The sequence below is a fragment of the Mustela putorius genome, unplaced genomic scaffold (assembly GCF_011764305.1).
Source record: "Mustela putorius furo isolate JIRA1106 unplaced genomic scaffold, ASM1176430v1.1 tig00003898_pilon_pilon_pilon, whole genome shotgun sequence".
Lineage (NCBI taxonomy): Eukaryota > Metazoa > Chordata > Mammalia > Carnivora > Mustelidae > Mustela > Mustela putorius.
This window is the reverse complement of record NW_025422047.1, coordinates 7547901-7560718: the sequence shown is the minus strand read 5'-3', so window position 1 is coordinate 7560718 and position 12818 is coordinate 7547901. Positions and strand designations below refer to the sequence as shown.

Sequence of the window (12818 nt, the reverse complement as noted above, 5' to 3'; positions counted from 1 at the left end):
CTCCGCCCCCCTATTTCTTCCTACCCTTCAGCGCCGGAACTCAGCCGAGCGTTTGTGAGCTGGTGGGCACGCGTTTGCGGTAGGTGAAGAGGGTCAAGGTGCCCAGCGTTTTAGATCCTCGGCCCCAGGCCCATCCCAGGATACCACGGAGGGACCTCGGGGTCTGACTTCTCCCCTCCAGCCAGTTTGTGAGCCCGGAATGACTGAGCCCCGGGTCTGAACGCCAGGATTCCCTGCGCTGTACTGGACTTCCTAAGGAAGAGGGGGAAAGGACCCGGGCTCCGGTGCGAGGAAAGTTTTGGTTTGGGTGGGTTCAAACGAATTCGGGGTGGGGATGGGGGTTTATCGTGGACCCTGGCACGCTGTGACTTATTTGTCCCCTCTTCTAGGCGCCTGCTTTGCCTGAACTGTCACTCCTGGAATTATTCAGACCTTCCCTCAGGCAGCCTTCCTAATCTAAAAGGTCCCTCCTGAAAAGAAGGTGTCAACCATTTTGTTAAGACTAGATAATTTTGAAAGCCCCAGGCGGTGTGGTATTGGGTAAGAACGTGGATTTTGGAGTGGCACAGGTCTGGTTTCCAGTCAAGGAATCACCATATATCAGCAAGGGACCCTTGACTAGTTACCCTTCTGATCCTCAGTTCCTTCATTGTAAACTGATGGAAATGTCTCTTCCAGTGTTTCTGCCTATTAAAATAAGAACTTATAAAATAAGAATAAGGTATATAGTCCAGCTTTTCTACATGTAATGAGCAGATGGAGTTTTGCTTATGACATTTCTTACAGTTTTCACCAAGAAGCATTTGTATTATCCTCGTGTATTTGGAACTCTGCAAGGCCTTTAGTCTGTGTCCTATTGAAAACAGAATTTAATTGGCTTAGGACAGGATGGAGATCTTTGGAAAGAAGTGCAGCATGGTTGTCTCCACTGGGAATGTCTTAGAAGAAGTGTGTGTGTGTGTGTGTGTGTGTGTGTGTGATGAAATATATAATATAAAATTGCCATTTTAGCCATTTTTAGATGTGCAGTTCAGTGACACATTTGGTTGTGCAACCATCTAGATCATCCATCTCTAGAACTTCCCAAACTAAACTCTGTACCCATGAAAAAGTAACTCCCATGCCCTCCTCTGCCAAACCCCTGGCAACCACCATTCTATTTTACAACTCTATGAATTTGACTGTAGGTACTTCATTTAAGTGGAATCATTCATTATTTGTCCTTTTGTGTCTGGCTTGTAGGCATTTCATTTTTAAAAAGAAACTTTTTTTTTTTTTAAAGATTTTATTTATTTAAAGATTTTATTTATTTATTTGACAGAGAACACAAGTAGGCAGAGAGGCAGGCAGAAAGAGAGGAGGAAGCAGGCTCCCTGCTGAGCAGAGAGCCCGATGCAGGACTCGATCCCAGGACCCTGAGATCATGACCTGAGCCGAAGGCAGCAGCTTAACCTACTGAGCCACCCAGGCGCCCAAAAAGAAACTTTTTTATGAAAACAACTTGAGTGCAGAGCCAGAAGAGGAATTCGATTACCCTTTTGTCATCTTTATATTTGCAACATAGGAATCTAATAAAAGACATTTTAAGTTTAGAGAAACTTCTTAGAAGTCTATAACCTTCTTTCGCTGGGTGAACAAATATCTGAGTACTGCATACTTATAATATATCCTTAAAGCCAGTCCTTCATGTTTTTCAGCTCAGATTCCAAATGAAAATGTTTGAGAGCATTGACTCTACAGCCACAAGATCTGGCCCTGATCTTTGGGCTGAAATCTGTTCCTGTCTACCAAATCCTGACCAAGAAGATGGTGCCAGCAATGCTTTCTCAGACTCCTTTATGGATTCTTACCCTGCGGGCACAGGCCAAAGGGACACGCCAGAGTTTGCTGTTCAGCCGGCTACAAAGCCTTGGGCTCCCTTGCAGGATTCAGAAGTGTATTTAGCAACTCTAGGTAAGTTAGATGGCTTTTTTTTTTTTTAATCAGAAGTCGGTGGTTTTAAGGAAGCATGTTGGCATGTGGAAGTTCAGTTTCATCACCTGGTTTCTATTCTTTTTAAAAAGATTTTTAGTTTATTTATTTGAGAGAGAGTGAGAGAGTACAAGACCCGCAGGTGGGTGAGGGGGAGAAGAAGGCTCCCCGCGGAGCAGAGAGCCCATGGTGGGGAACTTGGGGCTTGGCTCAGATCTCTGAGATCATGACCTGACCTTAACCTAACCATGATCTGACTCTTAACCTAACCGACTGAGCCATCCAGGCGCCCCTCTATTATTATTTTTTTTTCCTCACCACATGTATTTGTTAGATGTAATTCTAAGGGGGTGTTTTGGGTTGGCTGTTGGGAAGGAGCACCCTTTACTTTTTTTTTTTTTTAAGATTTTATTTTTTAAGTAATCTCTATACCCAACGTGGGCCTTGAACATACAACCCTGAGATCAAGAGTTGCATGCTCTACTGACTAAGCTAGTCAGGCACCCCAGGGGCACCCTTTTCCTTGTATATCCCTTTAAACAGTCTTTTTACCTCCTGCCTCTGTTTCATCTGAATTCTGCTTCATTTCTTGGCATCCTATGGAACCCTCTTGCCCATTATCGGTTGCCCATATATTCAGATAACTCAGAAGTGTCAAACATTATTCCATCCTGAAAGAAAAGGTCCCCAAAGCTGTGCATGGATTTCTGATGAAACTCTTAGATTGAAAAACTACTGTATGAAAAAACTATAATATTAAATGAATTGATTGTTGGAGTGGGAGCATGTTGACATAAAATCATTCTACCTCTTGTTAGTCATTTAATTCTTCTTTAGTCATTTAATTTTTTAAATATTTCCTCAAATAGCTGTCTTGTGTTAGTATTTAAGTGTTAGTATTTAGAGAGACTCCGAATATAGGAAAGAGAGTCAGATTGTCCCATGCGAGGGGAAAGAAATATATCAGTTTAGGGAAGTGATTGCTTTAGAATTGTGGTATCCTTTTATTATTAAAACCCATGAGGCTCATCTATGTGTCACAAAACCAAACCTGGGAATAATCATTTGAGGAAGGAAATGCAATTTAGGAAGAAGCTTTTGAGGAAGGGCAGAAAGAATCAGAATAGAGTTTTACATGATCTCTAAGAAATACCTTGGAAAAACAAAAGGAGTTCTGTTAATGATGTACTGGAGGAAAAAGATGTGGAAAAAACAAGTGGAATGATGGATAATAAGAAACATCCAGGTGTAATGAGAAATTTTTCTGGAAGCCACCAAAGTTAGGATAGTAATACTTGCAGTTGTGGCCAAGGAGGCTGACAATTCTGTTCTGTGGCAGTCAGAACATCTGCTTAATGATAATAAGGAGAAGCAGCAGCAACAGTCTAAGAAAGCTGGAGAACCAGATCCTATGGCTTGTTGGTACTCTGTGCCCAGGGGTTGTAAGAAACTTTCATGGATTTGGATTTGGTGATGATTTGATTGGTGAAGACTGGTTCGGAAGGTTAAAACTCCACAGATCTTAGGGCACCTAGGTTGCTCAGTGGGTTAAAGCCTCTGCCTTCTGCTTTGGTCATGATCCCAGGGTCCTAGGATCGAGCCCTGCATCGGGCTCTTTGCTCAGCAGGGAGCCTGCTCCCCCCCACCCCACCTGTCAAATAAATAAACATCTTTAAAACAAAAAACAAAAAAAAACCCCACAGATCTTTTCTAAAATCAGTTAAGAAGATGATTAAGGGGCAACTGGCTGCCTAATCCGTAGATCCTGGCTCTTGATCTCAGGGTTGTAAATTTGAGCTCCACATTGAGGTAGATTACTTTAAGATGTTAAAAATTTTTTTTTAAAAAAGATGATTAAAATTTCATTCTCTGGGGGCACCTGGGTGGCTCAGTCGGTTAAGCATCTACCTTCAGCTCAGGTCACGATCTGTTCCTGAGGTCCTGGGATCAAGCCCCATGTCCTCCCTCTCCCTCTGCCACTCCCACGCTTGTGCTCTCTCCCTTTCAAATAAAATCTTTAAGAAAAATTTTCATTCTAAGGGTGTCTGGGTGACTCAGTTGTTAAGCCTCTACCTTCGGCTCAGGTTATAATCCCAGAATCCTGGGATTGAGCCCTGCATCAGGCTCCCTGCTCTGCGGGAGGCCTGATTCTCCCTTTTCCACTCCCCCTGCTTGTGTTCCCTCTCCCACTGTGTCTCTGTCAAATAAATAAAATCTTAAAAAAAAAAAGTTTTCATTCTCTGAAGGATAAGAGCCATTTCTTTGCCTGTGGCAGAATCTGGGAGACAGTAGCAGGCAGGCTGGGAGTATGCAGGGGTGCCTCTTTCTGCCTGTACAATTTAGATCACACCTAATTAGGGACTGAGCACACTCAGAGAGGGGAAGACTTTTTCTTTTTTTTCTTTGACAGACAAAGATCACAAGTAGGCAGAGAAGCAGGCAGAGAGAGAGGAAGAAGCAGGCTCCCTGCTGAGTGGAGAGCCCGATTCGGGGCTTGATCCCAGGACAGAGGCTTTAACCCACTGAGCCACCCAGGCGCCCCATGGGGGGGAGAGGGGAGACTTTTTCAAGCCCCAAAGAGTACCTTCCACCTTTAGAACCAAGGCAAGACAATAAAATGATTGTTTTTATTCCCAGATAGACCTGAAACAAAAAGAATATGGGGCGCCTCAGTGGATTAGTTTGAGCATTCCACTGGTGATTTTTGTCAAGGTCATGACCCCAGGGTCATGAGATTGAGCCCCTGGTTGGGCTCTGCACCTGGCAGGGAATCTGCTTGAGGTTCTCTCTTTACCTTTCCTTCTGCTACCCACCCCCCCATGCCTATGTATGCTCTTTCTCAAGTAAATAAATCTTTAAAAAAAGAAAAAAAAAAGACTCCACTATGAGCAGCAATTAAAAACTTAGCCAGCTCAATGTAAGATCCATGTAATTCTTTTCACATCCTTAAGAAGGCAAAAACTCCAATATTTAACATTTATCAAGTACAGATTTTTTTGCATGCGTGAGCTCCTAGTGGTAACTTGCAGCAACTAAAGGTGCTTTTTGTTTTGATATGTGGGTGCTAGCTGATGTGGCTTGTTTAGCAATGAAAACAGAATTGCAAATCATAAAGTTTCAATTGGGTCTGGGCTTGATATTCCCCCTGGCCTTCCAAAAGGCCATCATTTACCCATTCATTATCATTGAAGGCAAGACTACATTAAAGGAGAAGGCAAATGGTGATCCCCTTCCTTCTATTCTTTTTTTTTTTTTTTTAAGATTTTATTTATTTATTTGACAGAGAGATCACAAGTAGGCAGAGGCAAGCAGAGAGAGAGAGAGGAGGAAGCAGGCTCCCTGCTGAGCAGAGAGCCCGATTCGGGGCTCGATCCCAGGACCCTGGGATCATGACCTGAGCTGAAGGCAGAGGCTTAACCCTCTGAGCCACCCAGGCGTCCCCCTTCTATTCTTTAATTGTTCCTAAATTACACTTAAAATGCAAAGGCGAGTAATTAAACATCTATCATCAGGAAGCCATGTAGACCACTCTCACTGGGATTACAAGATGTTTGTTTTTATTAGGTTCCAACATCCAGGCCATAAGTTGAGTAACTTTTAGAAATGTTGGGAGATTGCCTTCTTTAATCAAGAATTTAATCACTGATAGAGATCTTAAAGGTCTTTTCTTATTGAGTTCTCATCAAGTCAATTTTAGTGTGTAATGAACCATTGGATCTTTCATCATTTTCTCTAATTCTTTCTCATGAGATTTGGAAACTACTTCTTGTCATTATAAGAGAAAGAAAAACCATTAACTCCTCAGAGAGACTATTTTCAAGGAGTTGACACATGTCAAGCCAAGGAAAACAAGTAATGCCTTGGAGAGATACCTGCTGGCTTCTGCGATTTCAAAGAAAACGTGCCATTGATTTATTTATGAGAGCCTATGGCCTTTTTCCTTTCTGGGTTTAAAAATGTATTTGATACAATACAGAATTAAGACATGGTAAAGGAAAAAGAAAAATGTATATTTCCCTTTACCTATCCTTAAAAAAAAATGGGCTCTTTTGCAGGGAGTGTGGATGTACTCATTAGTGAGAGAAATTTTAAGTTGTCACCTTGCATTTTATTTTATTTTTTTAAGATTTTATTTATTCATTAGAGAGAGAGACAGAGCACAAGCAAGGGGAGAGGTAGAGGCAGAGGGAGAGGGAGAAGCAGACTCCCTGCTGAGCTGGGAGCCTGACTTGGGGCTTGTTCCCAAGACCTGGAGATCACTACCTGAGCTGAAGGCAGACACTTAACCGTCTGAACCACCCAGATGCCCCTGTCACCTTGCCTTTCAGATTTAGTTTTATTTTGTATTCACTTTCCTTGTTAAGCTGCTTCTCCTCTTCTCTTTAGAGAAGAAGCTGAAAAGAATCAAAGGTTTAAATCAGGAAGTGACTTCCAAGGACATGCTTCGAACCTTGGCCCAAGCCAAGAAGGAATGCTGGGATCGGTTCCTGCAGGAGAAGTTAGCATCAGAATTCTTTGTGGATGGACTTGATTCTGATGAGAGGTAATTGGTTCTCAGTCCAGTTCCAGGTGACAGCATTGCATTGGGGACATTTCTGTTTCTCTAAACAATTCGGGGAGAGTGACATTTGAGTCCAGATACTGGTTGATATCAATATCGGCTTTTCTAAACTCAAAATCATCCTTTTGACGGATGCTCTATTTGCTTAGTCCAGTAGCAGGTGTTGATAATTATTTTTGCAAAAGAGTAAGTACTCCACCTATATCTAGATCAGAGATTGAACAGAATTGAGGAGAAAGCACGGTCTTCATTCCTAAGTACACAGCATGCTTAAGAAAGTTGTAATGATCAACAACTGCAACTGTGTCTTACCTGACTCACCATCGACTTAGAGAGTTCCTGTCATATCGCAGGCATTCAAATTAGTGTAGACTAAATGAATTAATTTCTTTTTATTATTATTATTATTATTATTTTTTAAGATTTTATTTATTTATTTGTCAGAGAGAGAGCGAGCGAGAGCGAGCACAGGCAGACAGAGTGGAAGGCAGAGTCAGAGGGAGAAGCAGGCTCCCTACGGAGCAAGGAGCCCGATGTGGGACTCGATCCCAGGACGCTGGGATCATGACCTGAACCGAAGGCAGCTGCTTAACCAACTGAGCCACCCAGGCATCCCTTTTTTTTATTATTTTTTAAAGATTTTATTTATTTATTTGTCAGAGAGAAAGCGAGCGAGAGTGAGCACAGGCAGACAGAGTGGAAGGCAGAGTCAGAGGGAGAAGCAGGCTCCCTGTGGAGCAAGGAGCCTGACGGGGGACTCGATCCCAGGACGCTGGGATCATGACCTGAGCTGAAGGCAGCTGCTTAACCAACTGAGCCACCCAGGCGTCCCTAAATGAATTAATTTCTTAAGCATCTACTGTGTGAAGGCACTACTCATGACGTTATGGGGCTGAGGGTGCTGGGGTGGCAGGGAGATGTAAGGAAGTTTTAGTATCCCTCCCCCATTTTTTTTTTTTTTTGGTCCCCACAACCATTTGGGGAGAGACAACAAATTTTTATAAAGACATACTTAACAAAATAAGGCAGCATAAGAAAAGAGCCGGGTGAGTGGAAGTGACAGAACATGCTTTGGGAGTTGAGAGACACTTGAGCTCCCTGTGGGCTCTGGTGTTTGTGCCAGAGAAGAAGGTAGGACTTGAGGAGTATCTGCAGATGGGCTGAATGCAGAGAGGAGGAGAGGGCTTTCTGTCGCAAAGAGAGGAACGGTGCTCGACACCTGAGAAAGAGGCTCTGCCACTTCCTGGTTGTATGTTCTTGAGAAAGTAACCTGGGTGTGCCTCAGTTTCCTGCTCTGTAAAGCGGGAATAGTAGCTCTTCCCTCATGCTGTTGGGAGTGTTAAAGGAGTAACAGTGTCTCAAGTGCTTAGAACAGACCCGGGCACCTGGTAAGTACAATGTAAATGTTAGCCATGAGTGTTAGTCCTACTGGACTTTTAAAGTTCAGTAAGAAATTATTCAGAATAAAAAATTGGTGAGGGAAGTAAAAGCCTGAATGTTAACAAAAGGTCTTAGGGAAACATCACCTAAGTTTGCAGCACATCGTTAACATTGACTTAACATTAAGTCCCATGATGTCAGATAAAACAGCTGCTGAAGTGGGGGACTGTAGGTGAATAAAACTTGATAGTTACATCTTACTTTTCAACATACAGAGCATTTTCACTTACATTGTCTTAAATACTGCATCATTGTGCCCCCAGATTCTTCAGAAATTAATGTGGCATCTAAGGTCAGCCCAACTACTACCTTCTGAGGGTTCAGAAAATCATACACATTTTGCTCTTTTCTGTCTCTGAAGACTCAATCCAGTTGAGCCTTAAACTCCACCAACACAAGAGACTTGAAGATGCACACATTCCCAACCCATCGATCATTTGGTATTCTCTTCTCTCTCTCCTTGAATGTTTGCCTCCTTTCCAGTTTTGAGAAGAAAAGACAAAATTTGCTCCTGCACAATTCTCAAGTAGGAATTCTTTTGAAAGCAGATCAGCACCAAGGCTCGAGTTAATGTTTCTGTGTGTCTGTCAATACCTTACAATGATGCGAAGATGTTCCCTTTTCTGTAGAAGCAACTGAAACAATTCTGTGAAAAGCATGGGAGAGGAAGATGAAATGCTCCTGGAGTGCCCTGGGCCCCTGAGCTGTAGGCACCCTTTCCCCTGAGCCGTTGTCTGTGGGAACACTTCTTTCTATGAGTGTTAGAACAAGCGCATCAGAAACAGTAGATAGGCATTTATTTGCAGATTTCGAAGTTTCTTTTTTAAACAGAGGCCATCTTATAGTGGAACCTTGTGATTCTTCACATATGTGAAGGCCACAGGTAGGTGACTCTCCTCATGGCAATGCCTTTGAGAAATCCTCCTATCACACGATTCTGCCATTTTAGTCATCTGAAACCTGCTGGTGATGGCTTGACCTCTTGGCTTAAGACTTTGGGCTGCTGAAGAGCATAGAATAAGGTTTCCGTTATTTGTCATTTATAGTTTACTATGTTTATCTCGTAAGCATTAGAGTGGAGGGTCTTGGGTACTTAAGGAATGCGAGAGGGGACCCTTCCCCCCTCCTCACAGATCCAAACCCAAAGAGAGCCCTCTGCACAGTGGCTATTTCTCTGTGGGAGAAATTGCCACGCAGATGTTTCCATCTTGGGGACTTGCTATAGGATGAAGTAAACAAACAAAAAACCCCCACAAAAATGATGCTTTGTGCAGCTAACTGCTTTAAGTATAATGGACTCAGAGTGCCTCAGGTATGGGAGATTTCAAGATGCTCGCTAATAATTTGGCATTTATTTAAATGTTTCCTCCCTTGGACAATTCCCTCTCTGGTTTTAAGGGAAAAAAGACAGGACCGAGGCATAAGCTCCTCTCCAGCTATTCTTGCCAGGCCTTCAGAGGCTGTGCATTTGAAGGGGGCCTGGTGCTGCTTATAGCCAGTGCCCACTAGGGGGTAAATTATGCCGCTGAGCTGCCAGGATGCACAGCTGTCAGAGGGGTATCGTCATCCTCCCCCACCCCCCACCCTGCGCCGTCCCCTCTTAGCAGTGAAAAACAACTGTAGAAAGAAATTGTTGGTGGGCGGGAAGGCAGCATTTGAGTAACTGAGATAATCATTAAGTAATTAATCAGCCGGGTCTGACGCAGCCGCCCTATCCTCCTGCTCTCTCCTAGCACCTTGGAACATTTCAAGAGGTGGCTCCAGCCAGATAAAGTAGCCATCAGTACAGAGGAGGTCCAGTATCTGATTCCTCCGGAGTCCCAGGTTGAGAAGCCAGCGGCTGGGGACAAGCCAGCAGCAGCGGAACAATAAATTACACACACACACACTGAGCAGCTGTCTTGGGTCCAGAGGGAACAGCAGAGAGCTCAGTGGAGCAGCAAGGAGAAATCTAGGGAGGGGGGAAGCCCACCCTCCCACTCAACAAAGCAAACAGCTGTGGGCCCCCAAGGACTTGGGGCTGGCATGTGTGACTGTCGGATAAAGTGACCGCCCCAGTGCATGCTGGATCAACATACTGCTTTCCTCTGGGTCTCACAGCTTGCCTGAGCTCTGTCGATGCAGGTGAGAAGTCCGCTAAGACTTTAGCGAAGCAGCAAGTATGAAAGTATTTGGAGAAACCAATACCCTTGGGTTTAATATATAAGCTAAGTAAGCCATATTTTTTCTTCCCTCTTCTGGATGTTCCTGCCTGCATTCTGAGCATTCCCTTGGTTAACTGTCAGGGGTGAGTGGGGCCAAGGAGAATCAAGTCTGCCTCCTTGGGAACCACAGCCCACATGGGGCTTCTCGAAGTTTGTAATAAATACAGGGACTTGAGGAAAAGAGCCTGCGCTTTTCACTTTTCTCGGGTCTGGTTTGTTCTTTGTGGAGAAAATGGGCAAAAGTGTGAAAACTTAGGTGTTCGTGTGTACATGTCTATTTTTGATTTCATGCATGGTTTCTCCCCTAACTTCCTCTTGCACTTAAAAAGGGCCAGGCTTCAAATTAGACTTATAAATATGTTGTTGGTATTTGACACCACTCCTGAATAGTTCCAAGCTCACTTGTGGCAGTTTTCCTGACTGAGCCTGTGTTTCCCTCCTTTATAGTGGTCTTGTTTAGCCTGTGTTGTCTGTATAAAACTTTCCGCATGAGAATAGTCGTGTGTGTGGTGCTCTTCACCTGCTTCCCCCACCTAGAGAGATGCTCCCAGGCAGTGGGGAGGTAAAGACAAGTGAACGATGATGTAAGAGAGCAGATTACCTTTGCCATTCTTCTATTTTTAACATGCATCCTCCGACAAGGCAGACCTTGGTGCTCTGAGGGTGGGATTCTGTGGCCAGGATTCTGTGGCTGTGGCTCCATGGAGCTTCTTCCTGGGTGATAGGTTTCAAGTCCCTAATGACAAGCAGGGCAACCCCCAAATCTGCAGAGAACATGTGCCCATATCTAAATCAAGTATTTGCTTTGAAAGGACAGGAATCAACCAGGTAGTTTGACAAACTTGCTGAATTATATAAATTTGGGGAGATATATTCTTTTTTTTTTAATTGATTGTCTTAGTTTTATTCCTCCTTTTTATTTTTTTAAAATTTTTACTTTTTATTTATTTATTTGACACAGAGAGAGAGATCACAGGTAGGCAGAGAGGCAGACAGAGAGAAGGGGTGGGGAAGCAGGCTCCCTGCTGAGCAGAGAGCCCGATGCGGGGCTCGATCCCAGGACGCTGAGATCATGACCTGAGCTGAAGGCAGAGGCTTAACCCACTGAGCCACCCAGGTGCCCCCCTCCTGCTTTTTAATAGTAGGATTCCTTTGACATAGAGAGTGACCCTTTGTGTTCCCCAGACACTTTGAGGAAGCCAGACACTGACAGTCACCTGGCCCTGGACTTGCAGGTTGCCATCCCTGCCCGGGGTTCAGGTGCTAGACCACACTCTTCCTACAGGGCCATCTGATGGCTTTCAGGTGGATGGATAGATTTTTTTGTTTAAAGACTGAGTTTTCTTCTCCCTGCATGATAAACAAAAATCACTCTCTTCTCAGTAATTTTTTTAAGAGAAAAAGAGGTAAGGTCTCAAAACACTTTCTAAAGAGCAGCCCATCATCAGTCAGAGAATGTATCCATACCAGAAAATAGTGTTTCTGTAATTCAGGCGAGATTCTAGTTTTGCCTTTTCCCTACCTCCCATTTTCTACCTAGGAAACACATATTAGTATGAGAAGGTGGAGAATTGAGTTAGAGGAACCGAAAAGGAACTTTGGGACTGGAAGGGTTTTAGTCCCATGTGAAAACCTGGGTGGGGTATGGGACACAGTTTCCAGAGCTTCGGCTCCCTGCTCACCTATCTTTTTAGTAGAGGCAGACTGCCACAGAAGGGAGTCCAGTGAGTTGCAATTCTGATTTCTGATTGGCTTAGAAGTGACAACCTAAGTGATCACTTTTTTGGGGGATGGGGGAGCAGGCTCCATGCCGAGCTTGGGGCTTGAACCCACGGTCCTGAGATCAAGACCTGAGCTGAAATTAAGAGTCAGATGCTTAACCAGCTGAGCCACCAGGTGCCCGGTGATGGTTCTCAAAAAAAGTGAAGCACCATTTACCAAAAAAAAATTTGATATTAGCTCCCAAACTGACTTACTATAATACAGACTTAACTTAGCTATTGAAATGGTACTAAACTTGAATTCGAGTCTTGAGTGCTATCTTTACTGCCTTGTGGTTTACCGTGTGATATAAATAAGTCAAATGACCTCTTTATGTTGCATTTCCCTTTTAGAAATTCGACTAACCATAGGAAAAATAGTATTGGCCAGAAATGCTGATTCGTTTCCTTTGACCCCGGCAATTCCAAAGGAGCTCCAGTTAGCACTTTCCCAAATCAGTAAAATTTGAGTTGAGAGGGCTTTTCTTATTACCCCAAGTGAAACAGAGCAAACAGAGCAATATGTAATGCTAACCCTTAGAGCCAAGTAAGGACAATTACCAGTAGGGCAAAGCAGAAATGATTTCGTATACCCAAAGAAGTCTGGGTTAGAGCCAGGGAGATAAGCTAAGTGACGGGTGACCACCACTGTTCTCTCTTGGCACATGGTGCTCATCACCCAGGGTTTGGTAAGATCGGTGCTGGAATAGCACAGACTTGTGTCCAGTCCTGTTCCAGAAATAGGCTCTGGATGTAGGCACAGAAAGTAAACAAACAACCCACCAGCTGTTGCCAAGCTGTGTCCCTCCCAGGCAGGCCTGCCCACCAGGACTATCACTGGAGGAAACACCCTGAAGCCACTCCCTGGCCCTGCCTTGGAGT

At 43.9% G+C, this 12818-nt stretch overlaps 1 protein-coding gene and 1 long non-coding RNA gene across 8 annotated transcripts in view; one reads left to right on the top strand and one right to left on the bottom strand.

Annotated features, from left to right (window-relative positions):
• Positions 1 to 10359, top strand: CCDC32 (coiled-coil domain containing 32). Of its 7 annotated transcripts, none has more exons than XM_004751106.1 (4): positions 1 to 79; positions 1698 to 1953; positions 6358 to 6514; positions 9706 to 10359. In XM_004751106.1, exons 2-4 carry the CDS (start codon positions 1710 to 1712, stop codon positions 9842 to 9844), a joined length of 540 nt encoding a protein of 179 aa, XP_004751163.1. In that variant the 5' UTR covers positions 1 to 79; positions 1698 to 1709; the 3' UTR covers positions 9845 to 10359. The 7 variants fall into 7 exon arrangements, with proteins under 7 accessions (XP_004751163.1, XP_004751166.1, XP_044923696.1 ...); XM_004751109.2 differs by having other exon boundaries at positions 7 to 79; positions 1703 to 1953; XM_045067761.1 differs by having other exon boundaries at positions 50 to 188.
• LOC106005626 overlaps positions 7326 to 12818 on the bottom strand; it is a 41079-nt gene continuing 35586 nt past the window's right edge. The window contains exons 4-5 of the long non-coding RNA XR_006602850.1: positions 10778 to 10890; positions 7326 to 8975 (exon numbers count right to left, since the gene is read on the bottom strand). This is a non-coding gene — a long non-coding RNA (uncharacterized LOC106005626). The remainder of the gene's footprint in view (positions 8976 to 10777; positions 10891 to 12818) is intronic.